This window comes from Capra hircus, chromosome 17 (assembly GCF_001704415.2).
Source record: "Capra hircus breed San Clemente chromosome 17, ASM170441v1, whole genome shotgun sequence".
NCBI lineage: Eukaryota > Metazoa > Chordata > Mammalia > Artiodactyla > Bovidae > Capra > Capra hircus.
The window spans coordinates 26,030,658-26,047,651 of NC_030824.1; the positions used below are offsets into that span (position 1 = coordinate 26,030,658).

The 16,994-nt window shown below is 52.9% G+C and overlaps 1 protein-coding gene and 1 pseudogene across 3 annotated transcripts; one reads left to right on the top strand and one right to left on the bottom strand.

The window, feature by feature from the left end:
* PUS1 (pseudouridylate synthase 1) lies at positions 3,121 to 13,316 on the top strand. 3 transcript variants are annotated; one of them, XM_018061436.1, is made up of 6 exons: positions 3,121 to 3,211; positions 4,001 to 4,232; positions 7,005 to 7,142; positions 8,005 to 8,107; positions 10,768 to 11,459; positions 13,001 to 13,316. In XM_018061436.1, exons 2-6 carry the CDS (start codon positions 4,011 to 4,013, stop codon positions 13,046 to 13,048), a joined length of 1,203 nt encoding a protein of 400 aa, XP_017916925.1. In that variant the 5' UTR covers positions 3,121 to 3,211; positions 4,001 to 4,010; the 3' UTR covers positions 13,049 to 13,316. The 3 variants fall into 3 exon arrangements, with proteins under 3 accessions (XP_017916925.1, XP_017916924.1, XP_017916926.1); XM_018061435.1 differs by having other exon boundaries at positions 3,189 to 3,694; XM_018061437.1 differs by lacking the exon at positions 3,121 to 3,211 and adding an exon at positions 3,218 to 3,346.
* Positions 14,412 to 15,320, bottom strand: LOC102173027 (annotated as a pseudogene).

Below are 16,994 nucleotides of genomic sequence, written 5' to 3' on the forward strand. Positions count from 1 at the left end.
TGGGGCTCCCCCGTATGTTAGAAACGCCAAAAGAGGATTAAGACAGCCATGGCATTTTGTTGTCACATTAATAGACTTCATTTCTTGCAGCAGTTTTAGGTTCACAGAAACATTGTGCAGGAAGTAACAGAGAACTCGCACTACTCCCTCTCCCCCTCTGCCCCCTTCACTGCCCCATTAATAACTTGCATTGGTGGGATTCACCTGTTACCACTGTTGAACTGATATCAACACGTCATCACCCAGAGTCCACGGTTTATGTTGTGATTTGCTCTCGGTGCACATGCTGTGGGTTTGGATACGTGCACGGTGATGTACCGTTTCAGTATCATTTCACTGCCCTGAGAAATCCTCTGTGCCCTGTGTTCATTCCACCAACGTCAATCCCTATCCCTTTACTGTCTCCATAATTTTGCCTCTTCCAGAATGCTGGAATCACAGTGTGTAGTTTATTCAGAGTGGCTTTTTCATGGATTGATGGCTCATTTCTTTTCAGTGCTGATGATACCCCCATCTGGAGGTACCAAGTTTATCTGTTCACCTACCAAAGGATGCCCTCTGGCTTCTGTGTCAGTATTTATAGGTGAAGCTGCTATAAACATCCCTGTGCAGGAGCCTGACAGTAAGGAGTGCCCAGGAGGACTGGCTGGGCCTGGGGCTGCAGCAAGCACACAGGAGGGACTGGCTTGCTTTCTGTAGACCTTGCACTGCACGTTCTGGCATGCTCACAGGGACCCTCAGCTAGGAGGCCCAACTCAGGGGCCTGTCCCACTTCAAACTGTCCCCTGGGCACCTATCCCAACCTCACAGGCTTTAATGTGCACTCCATAGGTCTGAGATGGCGAGATCAGAGCTGCTGGCGTCGACGAGGGAGCAGGTATGCTTGGCACTGCCATGGCCAGTTTGCAGGAAGCCGCCTCTGTGGCCTTTTCCTTTCATTCCATCTCACCTGATGCAGGACCCGAGAGCAGGGCCCCAGGCTTCTGCGGTCCTGCTGACTCCGGCCCCCCGCCCCCAGGCACAACTCAGGGTCTTGGACCTGCCCCTGAGACTGCCCTCACCCCACCCCGGGTTTCCATTCCAGCACATTGGGCTTCTTGGTTCACTCGGGCAGGGAGAGGCTGACTGACTGATCTCCAGGACACAACCCAAAGTCCCCATCACTGAGTTTCAACAGCTCTCCTCAGCAGCTCTAGTTCCTCTGCCATTTCAGCCATTTCACACGAGCAGCTCAGCCTGGGCCCCCGTATCCATCTGCAAGTGTCAGAGCGGGGCCCACGCCTCCGGAGCTGCAGAGGCTGAGAGCGGGAAAGAACCAGCCCCTGATAATGGGTCCCTGTCTATGGTAAGAGGTGAGGGGGGCTCTGTGTGAAAGTGCCCTGCTGCTTCTCAAGGCCACTCAGCCATTTGAGTTCCTAAGACCACACGTGACCTTGACCTTTACTCATGCCTGGAATCCTCGTGCTGCTCTTTCTTCCCTTCCCCCAGAGGGATGGGCTGTCCTGGGGCCGTGGAGTCAGGGGGTTGTTTAGCACAGGTCAGCTGTCCCCTCCCATCTGCGTGAGCTCTTGTCCAACCAGGTCTGACTTGTGTGCAGAGGAGGAAGCTGAGAAGAGTTTGATCCACAAAAGAATCCCCGGCAGCAGTCACGGATCTACTTTCTTTCTTTGTGGATTTGCTTGTTCTGGACATTTCATATAGAGTTGACCTATGAACAACGCGGTCGTTAGGGTCACAGACCCCTCAAGCAGTTTGAAAATCCATATATAACTGGACAGTTGGCTCTCTGTATCCATGGTTACACGTCCGTGGATTCAACCACTGGCAGACTGAGTCGTACTGCAGTTCGGATTTAGTGACACAAACCCTGTGTAAGTGGAGCTGCATACTCAACCCTGCATTGTTAAAGGATCAACCTCACGTGGAGCCACGCAAGATGCGGCCTTTTGCGTGTGGAGGCCCCCATGTCCATGGGGACCAAGCAGGAGCAGGAGAAGGCCCGGAGTGGCTTCTCCCACTGACCGTATTCTCAGGTACCCCCGACTGTAGCATGCATCAGTACTTCTGAGTCATTCTTCACTCAGCATTTACTACCTGATCACACACTCTCTGACTGTTGGTTTGTTATGACCTGTCCCCCCAGGAATGAAAGCTTCCTGTGGACAGGGGTTCTGCTCCTCATCTATTCCCAGCCTCTGGAGGCACCAGGAACCTAGCAGGTGCTCAGTAAATAGCTGCTGACCAAATGACCCACTCAGGGAGATATGAGTCCCATGCCTTCAGCAGCACTTCCTTCCACCTTCTGTGGGTTCTGTTGCTCATTCCACCCACCCATAGTCTTCCAAACCCCACGCATGGATGAGTTTCCCAACTGTCTTCCACCAGTTCACGGGAGGTCATCACTCCCTGGAGCCTCAGCATGACTCACTCTTTCCCTGGCATTTCGGGGCCTCTTGGTGTAAAATGGGGACAAGAAAATCTTCCTCAATGTTTCATGAGGATTGAATAAGCTAACATGCATCCGAGCCACTAGAACGGCACGTGGCACATAGCAAGTGCTTTCTTAGGACAGGTTTGTGGGAAGGCGCTGGTCTGCATGCTGTTGAAAGACAGGCTCTCATTCCACATGCCAGGGCTTGCATGAAACTTCAGGCAAGGGGCTCAGCCTCTTTGTCCTTCAGGTTCCTCTTCAGTAACGGGGAGATCCTATGGTGCTTCCTCCCTAGGCTGGGCGAAAGGACTGAATGAACTGACACATGTAACACGGAGGAGCGCCTGGGAGCGTTAGCTGCGAGGATGATTCGTTCGCTCTAAAATGGTGCATTCACAGTGCCACGAACCGGACGGGAGGCGGAGGCGGCGGCGGCGGCGGCGGCGGCGGCGGCGGCGGCGGCGGCGGCGGCGGCGGCGGCGGCGGCGGCGGCGGCGGCGGCGGCGGCGGCGGCGGCGGCGGCGGCGGCGGCGGCGGCGGCGGCGGCGGCGGCGGCGGCGGCGGCCGGGAACTCGGCTCCCGGCACCAGGCCCCGCCCCAAACCACGCCCAATACCGCCCAAGCCCCGCCTAGTCCCGCCCCCGACACCAAGGTCCGCCCCAAGCCACCTCGGCCCGCCTCGCCCAGAAGTACTTTTGTCCACGTCCGGCCGCCGTCCGGCAGTGCTCTCTACTTCCGCCTTCGCCCACGTGGTCAGGTTCGCGCTCAGTCCGCGGCTCCGTGAGTGGGGCCGGGTCAGGGCGCGCCCCACTGGTCCCGGCGTGGGTGGCCGGGATCTCCCCGATTCCCGAGGGAGAGCCGGCTGGGTGGGGCGAAAGGACGAAGGGGGAGCAGGAGGGACTAGGGAGGTCAGAGGTCAGCCTGGGGGTCAGGGACGTCCGAGGTTATCAGCGGGCGGGGCTGGAGCGGGAGAGGGTCCCAGGAAGGTTAGAGTCCAGAAGGGGCGGAGCTGGAGCGTGTCGGGTGGGCAGGGGGCGCGGGGAGTTCGGGAGAGGCGGGCTGGTGTGTAGGGGCCCCAGGGAGGTCAGGGATCTAAAGGGCCTGGGAGGGTGCGTCCCGGGGGAGGTCAGGGGTCGGGCGCGTGCCCCCTCACCCCCGCCACTCTCGGCACTGCATGGGGCTCCCCGGCCTGCGGGCGGCGGCCTGGGCCCTGAGGAGAGCCTGCGGACCGTGGACCCCGCACCTGGGACCGCGCCCCCTCTGGTAATGACGGTGCACTTGTCTGTGACCCTGAGGTAGCACGCTGACCCCCACTGAGCCCGACTGCATGCCCGGCGAGCGCCAAGCCCTGATCGCGTTAAGTGCTGTCACTGCTCCGTTTCTCGGACAGTGAAACGAGGCCAAGTTAGTGGTTGGGCAAGATCTATAGTTAGTGCCCAGCTGGGGTTTGGACGCCGCGGTGGTCAGCCCAGGGTGTTTACCGGCCCATGCCGCCACCGTCACTCTTTCACTGTGTTTCCTTCTGTGTTGCTCACCGCCCCGCACCCTACCCCCACCGTGTCTTTTCAGTTTGCACCCAATGGCCGGGAACGGGGAGACCCCTGTGCCTGTGGGAGCCAAACAGGAGCACGACAAGAAGGCCCGGAGTGGCTGGCAGGGCCCCACCAGGGTCTGGGAGGAAACAGAGCAGCAGGCCAAAAAGCTCAAGAGCAGTGAGGATGGGGAGCAGCAGAGGAAGCTGCCCAAGCGGAAGATCGTGCTGCTCATGGCTTATTCTGGGAAGGGCTACCACGGCATGCAGGTGAGGGCACCCTGAGGGGCCTGCGCAGCTCTGACCTCTCAAGGCCACCATGTGCTTGGGGCAGGGACCTCAGAGTGACAGTTGCCCTGTGAGCCATCTCAGGAAATGGCAGAAAGCGAGGTCTCATTCTTCACCTATTCTATCGAGTGGTTCCCATCAAGTAAGATTCAAATGGAAGCAGCTTTGAGACTTGTGTCATCTATACATTGCTTGGATGCTTGTGGGGGGTGTTTACGAGCCTCCTAAGGTGATTAAGGTCCTAGGCCTGCTGATGACCAAGCGTTGTGGCCTCGGGCAAGTGACTGGAGCTCTCCGTGCCTCGCTTCCTCCTCTTTAAGATCACAGTCCTGGCATGAAGAGTCATTATTAGGCTGACTGATGCTGCTCACTAGGATTGGGACAGTGCCAGGGATGCTCAGAAGAGGCTGCTGTTTCTCTTTGTCAGAGTCGTGAAGGTGACAGTTTGCACGTGCATGGGCACATGAGAATTCCCTGCCCAGCCCCACCATGCAGTCCTTTCCTGAAAGGCAGAAGGGTCTGGGTGCCCCGACAGATGCACGTGGGTTTTCTTCTTGTTCCTTGTGGTCAGCTCTGTGGCTCTTACACTTTGGTTTCTTGTTCTGTAAACTTCTTTAAGCTTGACTCCCAGGGAGTAATTCACTGCTGTGTAAGTATCTAACTGAAGCAGAAGTTTAAGAAAACTACCTTACCAAGGGCTGTGGTAGCCTTTACTGTGAATAACAGTAGTAATGAGCTACTTCATTTCCTATTTCATTATTTTCTTTAAAGTACAAGGTTGCACCCATGAACCCAGTTTGATGACCACTGGTAGATTGTGACAGTGGGTGAAAACAGTGCTTCGGTCCCACTTAGTGGAACAAGCTAATCACCTTCGCTGCTCTTTGTGGTTATTTAAATGCTTTTTTGAGGGTGACTTTGATCACATGTGTTGTTGCCTTGTCGCCGACTTGAGAATTTTGCCCATGTCTCATCATGTTCAGTTTGCCTCAGTTTCCTCATTAGGGGAATGAATGAAGGGTGGAGAGTGATGGTAGCTCATATGGAGACAGGACGGGTTGTTATCCCTGTTTCCTAATACCCATGCCAATCGCTGGAGGAGCATTTACAGCTTCTTGCTGAGAGATTGGCTTACGGTGCCGTGGAGACTGTAAGGTGAACTTTGGGAAGAACCTTCCCACTGTGATGAGCCTTGGCAAAGTGCGTGTAGGACTGTGTCCCTTCCTTGTCAAAGGTTTTCTTTGAAAATGTCAGGGTGGTGATCTCATCAATGTCATGGGATCCTGCAGGACTGGGCTGGGGTTACACTGCATACCTCACCAACAGCATATTCCCATCTGTACCCACTAGATGCTGGTAGTACCCTGGGGTGGCTTCCTTCTTTAGTGGGGGGCCTGCCTCCCTGTAATGATGCAGGAGGGCATGCTCAGGACCTGAGGGGGTACCCTGGGGTGCTGGGGCAGGGGATTCCCTAGGGTGATTAGGGAGAGGAGTCCCTCTTTGGCCGGGTGCTGCAGACAGATGGGTCTTCAGCAGGAGGGTGCTGGTCTCTGACTTGTTTTTCAGTCGTGTCTGACTCTTTGTGACCCCATGGACTGCAGCACGCCAGGCTCCCCTGTCCTTCACTATCTCTCGGAATTTGCTCACATCCACTGAGTTGGGGATGCTATCCAACCATCTCATCCTCTGTCACTCCCTTCTCCTCCTGCCCTCATCAGGGTCTTTTCCAATGAGCTGGCTCTTTGCGTCAGGTGGCCAAAGTGTTGGAGCTTCAGTTTCCAAAGAATATTCAGGACTGATTTCCTTTAGGTTGACTGGTTTGATCTTCTTACTGTCCAAGGGACTCTCAAGAGTCTTCTCCACCCAGCCCTAGTGGGGTTGCCCCCTCCCCACCACAGCAGTATTGCGCACGCCCTTGACCCCAGAGGGCAGCCCTGGACCCACGAGCCCAGCAGGTGTGTGGAATGCAGACTAAGGTCTCCTGGGGTCCTACCACTTGCTTCCTCTGCTCAGCTCTAGAAGAGACAGCTGTGGCTGGTGAGGAGCTGGGGCCCCAGGCACTGACCCTGCAACTTGAGGACTTCTGGCGACAGTAGCAGCTTCAGGGGTGATGTCATCAACTGCACGCTGGCCTGGTAGTGTTGCTGACACGCTCATGACGTTACAGAGAAACTGTGTTAAGAGTTGACTTTGCCTTGATAATTACTGTGAACACTTTGTTCATTTTTTTATTCACAAACTAAACCCATAGGAGATTATAAAGTTAAAAAAAAAGTCTTCTCCAGCATCACAGTTCGAAAGCATCAGTTCTTCGGAACTTAGCCTTCTTTATGGTCCAGCTCTCATATCGGTACCTGACTACTGGAAAAGCCATAGCTTTGACTAGATGGACTTTTGTTGGCAAAGTGATACTTCTGCTTTTTAATATGCTGTCTAGGTTTATCATAGCTTCTCTTCCAAGGAGCAAGCGTCTTTTAATATCTGACTAGGTAGGGGGAAATATTGTCTCAGGTGAAGCCAGTGTTGGCTGTCTAGGGTTGGAAATTTCTAGGACCGTGGGCACCCACAGGTGGCTTTACTACTTCTCATAGGTCGGGGGACGAGCTGCAGGGTCTCTCCATGCCCACAGGTGTGGTCCCCACTTGCCAGGTGCAGGCACACCACGCACATCCCTTCCTGGACCAGCCCTGGCCTGGGGCCCCTTTCTGTGGGTCGTGACTGAGTGAAAAACAATTTTTCTTCTCTTTTCCTCAGAGGAATGTTGGGTCCTCGAAATTCAAGACCATCGAAGATGACCTGGTGTCGGCCCTGGTCCGCTCGGGCTGTATTCCTGAGAATCACGGGGAGGACATGCGGAAGATGTCTTTCCAGCGCTGCGCCCGGACGGACAAGGTAGGTGCTGTCCCCACGTCCCCGGCAGGTGTGAGCAGCACCGCAGCCTCCTGTCTGTGGTTTGTGTTTGTCCTTGTCCCACTTTCCCTCTTAGTGTCTCTATCTCTCAAGATTCTCGTGGTCACAAATGACAGATGCATAGATCTAACGAGTCTAAGTGGAAAGAAACGTGTTGCCTCGTGCGACCAAGAAGCCGGGCCATTTCCAGCCCAGGTGTGGCTGGACCTAGGTGCTTGGGGCCACAGGGCCTGATGTCCTCTCTGCCTGTACTTTCTCTTTGGCTGCTCCTGTGGATGGCGCAGTGGCCACGACATCTGCCTTAGAGCCAACCATCTCAGGCTCATGATACAAGCAGGACCATGTGGCCACAGAGGTGTAATATACAAATGGTTACTGCATTCATCCTGAGCACAGAGCTCGATCAGTTGTGTAACCAGCGACCCATCCCCAAAGGATTCCTGCTGTTGCAACTCAGATAGTGACCTCTTCATTGCTCTGCCCTGGAGTTCTGTCATCTAACTTGCATTCTCTTTTTTTCCTAAGTCCTGGAGAATCACATCCAAGGTGGGACTTTATCTCCTATCTGTAGGATGTCATAGATTTGTTCCCTAAGTTTATGTTTTGTTGAGCTTCGAAGTTCACACTTGTAATGTTTTGTGACTGGCACAGCGTTCACTCCCTTGGTATACAGAGCACTGTTCTCGTCTCTGATTATTCCCTTCAGATGCATTTCTAGAAGCAGAATTCCTCCGTGGAAAGACGCAGCGTGTGCGTGGTCCTTCTGCTGAAGAGACCAGCGTGCCGAGCGTCGTGCTCCAAGTGCAAGGCCCAGCTGGCCCTCCCACGTCTGCTTCCTTTGCAGGGCGTGTCTGCGGCCGGCCAGGTCGTGTCCCTGAAGGTGTGGCTGATTGATGACATTTTAGAAAAGATCAACAGCCACCTTCCATCTCACATTCGGATTCTGGGTAAGCCATGTGTCACCAGGGCTGCGCACCAGGTGGTGGCCAGTCCCAACAGGGACACGCAATTCCTTCTCTCGCCGAGTTTCTCTATTGTGGAGATCAGACAACAGAGCAGGTCCTTAGCGGTTGGTTGCAGTGGCTGTACGTCAGTTATAGAAAAGGACTGAGGACTCGCGTCTCCTTCAGGAAGGGACACAGCCAGACAGACAGATGCGCCATCGCTGCAGCACGTTGGCACCACATGTGCCTTGTTTTAACCAAACGCTTGGATATGAAAATCTGGATTCGATCAAATTAAAACAGGGGCAATTATTCCCTTTTGTAATAAGCCTGATAATGGGATTTCTAGGTCCTTTTCTTTTTTTAATCCAGTCTGACTCTCTGCCTTTTAGGTGGTGTATATGTGCCATTGGTTTTAATAATTATTATAATGTGTGCTGGGGTGGCTGGGTGAAGATCTTGCCTCCTGTTTCTCTCTGTCCCATCTGTTACTTTGTTCCCCTCCTCTGTTTCTCCTTCCTTTTGGATTAACTGATGTTTCTTAAAATTGCTTTTAATTATCACTTTGGGCTTCCCTGGTGGCTCAGCTGGTAAAGAATCTGCCTGCAATGTGGGAGACTTGAGTTTGATACCTGGATTGGGAATATCCTCTGGAGAAAGGAGCGGTTTGGTTAGTTAATGCTATGACTCACTCTAGTTTTGTTTGTTTTTTTTTAAGTGATTGCTTTGGGGTTTAAATTTAAAGCAAGAGTTGGCAAACTTTTTCTGCAGAGGGCCAGAGGGCCGCAAAAGTCCTGTCTTGACTCTTGCGACCACATGGACTGTAGCCCGCCAGGCTCATCTGTCCATGGTATTTCCTAGGTAAGAATACTGGAGTGGGTTACCATTTCCTTCTCCAGGGGATCTTCCTGATCCAGGGATCAAACCTGCGTCTCCTGCATTGGCAGGCAGATTCTTTACCATTGAGTCTCCAGGGAAGCCTGAATTTACTTTTAGTATAATATAGTTTTGTTTTTATTACACTGTGGTCTTTCTCTCCCTGGTAGGGTAATCCCTCTTGAAAACCTCCTCCTAGAGCCAGTCCTCTTAAAGTCCCATTTGATGCTTCTTAACAGTCATTTCCCCAGGGAATATTCTAATGTTTGCCATGGGTTATTCTCCAGTTTTGCTAAAACAATACCAAACCCTGTGCACAATTGCAGCTGTTTACACTGCTTCTATAACATGACACAACACGACCATTAACAGCCCAGCTGTATGGTCGACTGCCAGCCTCCCCCAGCCTCTTGGAGATTATGTTCCACACAATGGAAATTACGTGCTACAGCATATTTGTGATGCTTAGTGTCGACTGAGATGAATTCTTAAAGCAAGACAAAAAACAAAAATAAGATTACCCCAAATCAAACATAATAGCAGAAACAGATGGTGGCGAGCACAGGGAAGGTGCAGCCTTGAACTGGCAGTGGCGGGCAGAGGGGCAGGGGCAGCCTGGAGGCGCTGGCTGCTGTGGAGGGCTGACGGGGGGCAGGCATCGAATCACCCCTTGAAATATGAAGCCAAAGTTGGCCTTTAAGTCAGGCTCCTTGTGAGGCTGACTCCTTGCAACTTGGTTGTGCCTCCAGCGTGAGGACAGCCATGCGGTAGGGAGCATCCAGGCCACGGGGGACTTCCTGGTCCCCAGCTCCCAGAAACCATCCCCACCAACAGTTCTCGCCATCCTTGTAGAAATTTTCTGTATAAATATAGACATAATCTCTATATATGTATTCCTGTCACAAAAAGAATTCCTCTTTCTGTAGTTCTCCATTTGCTTTTCTTTCTTTATAATTTCTTTTTTTGTTGCTGTTGTCGCTCTGGGTCTCCGTTGCTGCGAGGGCTCGCTCTAGCTGTGGCAGGTGGGGACTGTACTCTCAATTGCAGTGCACAGGCTTCTCATTGCGGTGGATTCTTTTGTTGAGAGTACAGGCTCTAGGTGCGCAGACTCAGTAGTTGTGATGCACGAGCTTAGTTGTCCCGAAACATGTGAGATCTTCCCATACCAGGGATTGAACCCATGTCCCTTGCATTGGCAGGCAGATTTTTATCCACTGTACCACTAGGGAAGCCCCATTTTGCTTTTTTTTTTTCCACTTAATGGTTAAATATTTTTGGAGCTCCTGCCAATACAGTGAGCCCTCAGCCATGAGGCCCCCAGTCTGGGTGACGTGCCACCTGCTCTGCGGGCCTGCCTCTCATTTCATCCTGCAGATGTCTAGGAGCCACTGATGGCTTTCCTATTGCTGGGCTTTTTAAGCTTCTTTTGCTGTTGATCACACTGCTGCCCCCGGGCTCACCTGCAGAATGGCTTCTGACCCACTGGTTCCGAGTCAGGGTCACCGGCTGGTGCTTTGGTCTCCATGGCAACTGTTCTGGGTCCCCCTGGGATCCTAGAGGCAAAAGCAGGATGCCCAGCACCTTGGCTGACCCTGGGTTCTGACAGATGCCTGAGAGTTGGCTGTACTGGTTGGTTTGGTTCTGAGACGGAGTGTCTGGTGGACTGAGGGTTTAGCACATGGAGCCAGGTCCCGCTCGGGCTCATCTGGGTTTGGGAGGCCAGGTGCCAGCGCTCAGAGCTGGTCATGGTGTCATCAGTCTGTCCTCATCACTTCCTCTGCCCCTAGGACTGAAGAGGGTCACGGGCGGCTTCAACTCCAAGAACAAGTGCGACGCCAGGACCTACTTCTACATGCTGCCCACGTTTGCCTTCGCCCATAAGGACCACGACTCGCAGGACGAGACGTACCGACTGAGCGCGGAGACGCTGGGGCGTGTGAACCGGCTCCTGGCCTGCTACAAAGGCACCCACAACTTCCACAACTTCACCTCCCAGAAGGGGCCCCATGAGCCCAGTGCCCGGCGCTATATCCTCGACATGTTCTGTGAGGAGCCCTTCGTGCGTGAGGGCATGGAGTTCGCTGTGATCAAGGTCAAGGGCCAGAGCTTCATGACGCACCAGATCAGGAAGATGGTGGGGCTTGTGGTGGCTATCATCAAGGGCTATGCGCCTGAAAGTGTGCTGGAGCGCTGTTGGGGGGAGGCCAAGGTGGACGTGCCCAAAGCGCCGGGGCTGGGCCTGGTCCTGGAGCGGGTGCACTTTGAGAAGTACAACCAGCGCTTTGGCCACGACGGGCTGCACGAGCCACTGGACTGGGCACGGGAGGAGGCAGAGGTCACAGCCTTCAAGGAGCAGCACATCTACCCCACGATCATTAGCACCGAACGCCAGGAGAGGTCCATGGCCCAGTGGCTGAGCACCCTGCCTATGCATGACTTCAGCGCCACTGCCCACGCTGCTGCTGGCCTAGGCACCAAGGTGGGGCTGGGGGCTGGGTACCACGGGGACCATGGGGCCTGGTGCCGGCCTTCCCAGGAGCTCAGCCAGGCGCTTGTCCACACCTGTCATTGATTGCACCCATTCTATAGATGAGCAAGCGTAGGTGCCAAAAGCTGCGTCAGTCCTCCAGGGTCACAGCAGCAGCAGGAGCAAAGGCCAGGGCAGAGGTTCTGGTGGCTGGCTCACCTGCTCTGTGCTTGGTGACCCCAGGTGAGGAGCACACTCAGTGGCCTGTGTTCCCAAGTGTGAGATGGAGGTGATACTAGGACATCCTTCTCTGGCTCATGTACTTGGTCGGTATGCATGTGTCTGACTCCAGAATGTGGGATCGTTTGGGCCTAGGACACTGAGCAGCCCAGTGGTGTTCTCGCCCAGGACGGTGCTCCTATCCAGACCCATGGTGCTGCCTTCCATCTGCGGAGTAATGCAGGCTGATGCAGACCCTGCATTGTGGCCCAGCTCCCAATCAGGCTGCTCTGCTCAGCAAGCAAGGGAGCCAGGCTTGCTGTCAAGTATCTTCCAGGGCCCTGGCTCAAAGTGTGACTCATCTGTTACGTAACTACCAACCTTATGTTAGAAGGAGAATATCCATGACTCAAGGTGCTGGAGCTAAAAGTTAACATTTTAACTTTAGTTCTTAATTCTTTACCCTGCAGTGAGGGAGGTCCCCAAAGCCCATGTTCTTTTTTGGGGGCCCAGCAGGCAGTCAGAGGGTGAGATTCCCACCTGGAGCTCTGGGAGATCTCTTCCCACGTTCTAGATATCCAGAAAGACACTGTCCTTCCTCCACAGCAAGGCTTGTAAACTCAGGTGCATCCAGGGAAGGGAAGTAAGCAAGGTGGGCCAGGTGTAAAGAAAGCAGGCATGCAGGTCGGATGGTAAGTAGCATGCAGTGTCAGGAAGCAGTAGGGCTCGGTGGAGACTGGCCAATAGGAGAGTTCTTGCTCCACCTGAAGGGGCAGGTGTGGTCAGTTCAGCCAGTGGAGGTGGAACCAAGTGTTGGCGAGCTTAGGTTTTCTTTTTCCAGAAAAACGCATTCCGGGATTTTATGTGAAATATTCTACCTTTTATTTATATACTTTGGGTTGCGCTTCTACCCTTTGATGGTTGATGGTTATCAGTTTTCCCAAGCACCATGAGGCCAAGTTGAGCACATGTACAGATATGACCTGGGGCCAGGCTTGCCCTCTGCTTGATTCTGCGAATAGAGGCCTCCGGCCATTTGCCATCTGTACATACTGCTGAGGGGCTTGTACTCGTCCAGCTTTGCAGTGGCTCAGTTTTATGTTCCCAGGGTTCCACAGTAGTGGCCTCTGGGCGTTTGAAGGATCCCAGTGAAGACCTCCCTTCTTGTTCCCAGCCTCTGGCTTTCCCAGTCTTAAGACAGGTCCTTGAACCAGTTAAGAGAGACACGGTGTCAGGGTGAGCCCTGCCTCAGGCAGGTCCATCCTGGGAGGAAGTGCCTGCCCCTGGACAACATGGTTCTTCACGGCTGTCTCCTGTGTGCTGTTGCTCTGCAGGCCCCCAGCTCCCTGGAAGGCAGTGACGGGGTCGGGGACAGTGACTGAGGCCCTGGGAACATCTTGGAAGTGGCCCACGACACGTGCCGGGACCTGCCAGCCTGCTGTTGGCTGTGTGCCTTCGCCAGATGGGAGAGCCCCCGCATGCCCTCTTCACCTCAGGGTCTTGTGACCTGCGTCATTCTGAGTTTTCCTCACAGGGAGAACCTGCTGCAAATCTATTTTCAGCTCAACATGTTGACTACACACACCTGAGCATGTAAAGACTTATTTTTTTAAAGAAGTGATTTTCTTATTAAATAAGTACAAACTTGGCTTAGTCACTTCTATTCATTTTTGAGCTGCGGCACTGGGCATGTGGGATTCTTAGTTCGCCAACGAGGGATTGAACCCGGGCTCCCTGCAGAAGCCTAAGCACTGAACACCAGGGAATTCCCACTTAAGATACTTCTTTGACTTTTTTCCTCGGTCTTTTCTGTGGGTCTTGTGGAGAGAGACGGTATGTGCTGTCTTAGCAACAGGCCTGGCTCCGCCTCCACCCCGAGCTGTGAGAAGTGCGGGTTGGTCAGTGCACATGCGTGGGCTGGCTAGCCAGTGGAGGCTGGAATGGGCGGGACGCTCCTGGCAAGATGAGGCTCGGTGGCCAGGAGAGCCGCACAGACAAGAGAACAGGGCAACTGTGGGGCCATGCAGAGTGGTCCCCAGCGCCAGAGAACGTGGGTTCCTTCTGTGTCCACCTGGCCCCCTGCAGCACATAGCTTTCATCTGGATCCATACATCCCTGGCATGTTCCACACTCAGGGAAGAAGCATGAGACCCCTGTGGGAACACTGAGGGCAGAAGGAAGGGGCACATTGTTGAACCTCTCCCTTAGCGAGCTCTCCTGCCAGCAACTTCATTCCCTCGTTGGCTAGAAGTGTGTCATGTGGTTTTCTGTAGCTGCAAGGGAGGCAGGGAATGCTTTTTAAGTGATGCCCTGCAGAAGAACAGTGATGTTCTGTCAGCAAGGAAGAGGCGGTCAGGAGGTGGCAGTCGCTGAGTAACAGCAGAAGTTCATTTCAGTTCAGTCGCTCAGTTGTGTCTGACTCTTTGTGACCCCATGGACTGCAGCATACCAGGCTTCCCTGTCCATCACAGTTGTCCCTGTCCAACTCCCGGAGCTTACGCAAACTCATGTCCATCGAGTTGGTGATGCTATCCAACCATCTCATCCTCTGTCATCCCCTTGTCCTCCTGCCTTCAGTCTTTCCCAGAATTAAGATCTTTTCCAATGAGTCAGTTCTTCACATCAGGTGGCCAAAGTATTGGAATTTCAGCTTCAGCATCAGTCCTTCCAATGAATATTCAGGACTGATTTCCTTTATTTTATTTATTTATTTTTTTTAAACTGGTTTCATTCACTTTATTCCCTTTATAAATATAATGTGGTGGCTACAGCTGGGGCCTGCGTCCTCTGCACGGAGACTGGTGTGGGTCTTCACAAGATGGTCAGTGAATTCCTGATATGGAGACTTGGTGAACACCGTCTCTTTCCAGAGGTCAGGGGTGAGGTAACTGTAGGTCTTGGAAATGGCATCAAAAGTGGCCTTGGCGAAGTTGCCCAGGGTGGCGGTGCAGCCCCTGGCAGAAGTGTAGCAGTCGTCGATGCCGGCCATCATCAGCAGCTTCTTGGGCACAGGGGCAGAGACGATGCCGGTGCCTCTAGGGGCAGGGATGAGGCGCACCAGCGCAGAGCCGCAGCGGCCAGTCACCTTGCAAGGAACCGTGTGAGGCTTGCCGATCTTGTTCCCCCAGTAGCCTCTTTGCACGGGGACGATGGACAGCTTGGCCAGGATGATGGCCCCACGGATGGCAGTGGCTACTTCCTTGGAGCACTTGACCCCCAGACCGACATGTCCGTTGTAATCCCCAATAGCAACAAATGCCTTGAACCTGGTCCGCTGGCCAGCACGGGTCTGCTTTTGCACAGGCATAATCTTCAAAACCTCATCCTTGAGGGATGCTCCCAGGAAAAAGTCAATAATCTCAGACTCCTTGATGGGCAGAGAGAAAAGGTAGATCTCTTCCAGAGACTTGATCTTCATGTCCTTGACCAGGCGGCCCAGCTTGGTAACGGGGAGCCACTCCTTGTCCTCGGCCTTGCCTCCGCGAGCTCCGCGGCCTTTGCCCCGGCCGCGACCCCGGCCGCGACCCCGTCCCTGGACGCCACTACCGAAGCCTCCGCGGAAGCCACCGCGGCCTCCCATTCCGGGGCCCCCGGGGCCTCCGGGCCCTCCCGCAGCACTGGCGTCATCCGCCATTTGGTGTTTTCAGGAAGAAGAAGCTGATTTCCTTTAGAATGGACTGGTTGGATCTCCTTGTAGTCCAAGGGACTCTCAAGAGTCTTCTCCAACACCACAGTTCAAAAGCATCAGTTCTTCGGTGCTCAGCTTACTTTATAGTCCAACTCTCACATCCATACATGACTACTGGAAAAACCGCAGCTTTGACTAGATGGACCTTTTTTGGCAAAGTAATGTCTCTGCTTTTTAATATGCTGTCTAGGTTGGTCATACTTTTCTACCAAGGAGCAAGCCTCTTTTAATCTCATGGCTGTAGTCACTACCTGCAGTGATTTGAGAGCCTCCAAAAATAAAGTCTGTTACTGTTTCCATTGTTTCCCAATCTATTTGCCATGAAGTGATGGGACTAGATGCCATGATCTTAGTTTTCTGAATGTTGAGTTTTAAGCCAACTTTTTCACTCTTTTCTTGCACTTTCATCGAGAGGCTCTTCAGTTCTTTGTTTTCTGACATAAGGGTGGTGTCATCTGCATATATGAGGTTACTGATATTTCTCCCAGCAATCTTGATTCCAGCTTGTGCTTCATACACACCAGCATTTCTCATGACGTATTCTGCATATAAGTTAAATAAGCCGGGTGACAATATACAGCTTTGACATACTTCTTCCCCAATCTGGAACCAGTCTGTTGTTCCATGTCCAATTCTAACTGTTGCATCTTGACCTGCATACAGATTTCTCAGGAGGCAGGTCAGGTGGTTTGGTACTCCCATCTCTTTAAGAATTTTCCACAGTTTTTTGTGATCCACACAGTCAAAGGCTTTGGCATAGTCAATAAAGCAGATGTTTTTCCAGAACTCTCTTGCTTTTTCGATGATCCAATGAATGTTGGCAATTTGATCTCTGATTCCTCCGCCTTTTCTAAATCCAACTTGAATATCTGGAAGTTCACAGTTCACGTACTGTTGAAGCCTGGCTTGGAGAATTTTGAGGATTACTTTGCCAGTGGAGACCCAGGAGCTTTCAAGTGGAGAAGTGGTATGTGTGTGTGTTGGGCCTGTGTGGATACATGTGTCACCTGGGATGCAAACATTCATGTGCTGTGTGGTATGTGCTTACCCATGTGTATGCATGTGTGGTATGCAAGTGGTCTATACATGTGTATTTATGTCATATATAAGTGTAGGTGATGTGTGCGCACAGATACCTGTGTGTGCATGTGATACACGTGTGGGTTGCACACCCATGTGCACAATGGGGCGGATCTCTTTGAGGGGCTGTTCCATTTGGGAGAATAGATGGAGTTGGGCGATAGAATCAGGAAGACTGGCAATGATATGGGGGAGGCACTGTGGTTGGGGAGAGGCCGAGTGAGGTGTGCCTTTGGGTCACTGCAGGTGGTCCCTGGACTACTGGGACAGGAGAGAGGGTTTAATGCTGACTTGGGCTTTGTGTTTGATAAATTGATGAGCTGGGCCATTAACAGGTGGGGTGACTGAGAACAGGATGGGCTTAGAAGGAGAAATATTGGGGGTTGTCTTTAAGCATGTTAATTTTACCTGTGATAGGGCTTTGTAAGTCACTTTTTAAGTCACCAAAGCAGAAAGTAACCTAAAAATTGCTACAGTCATGGGGTTTTCCCCATGAAAAGTTACATGGTCTTGGCTTCAGGGTCAAATTGTAGACAATTCCCAAGTGTGACTCCAGGCAA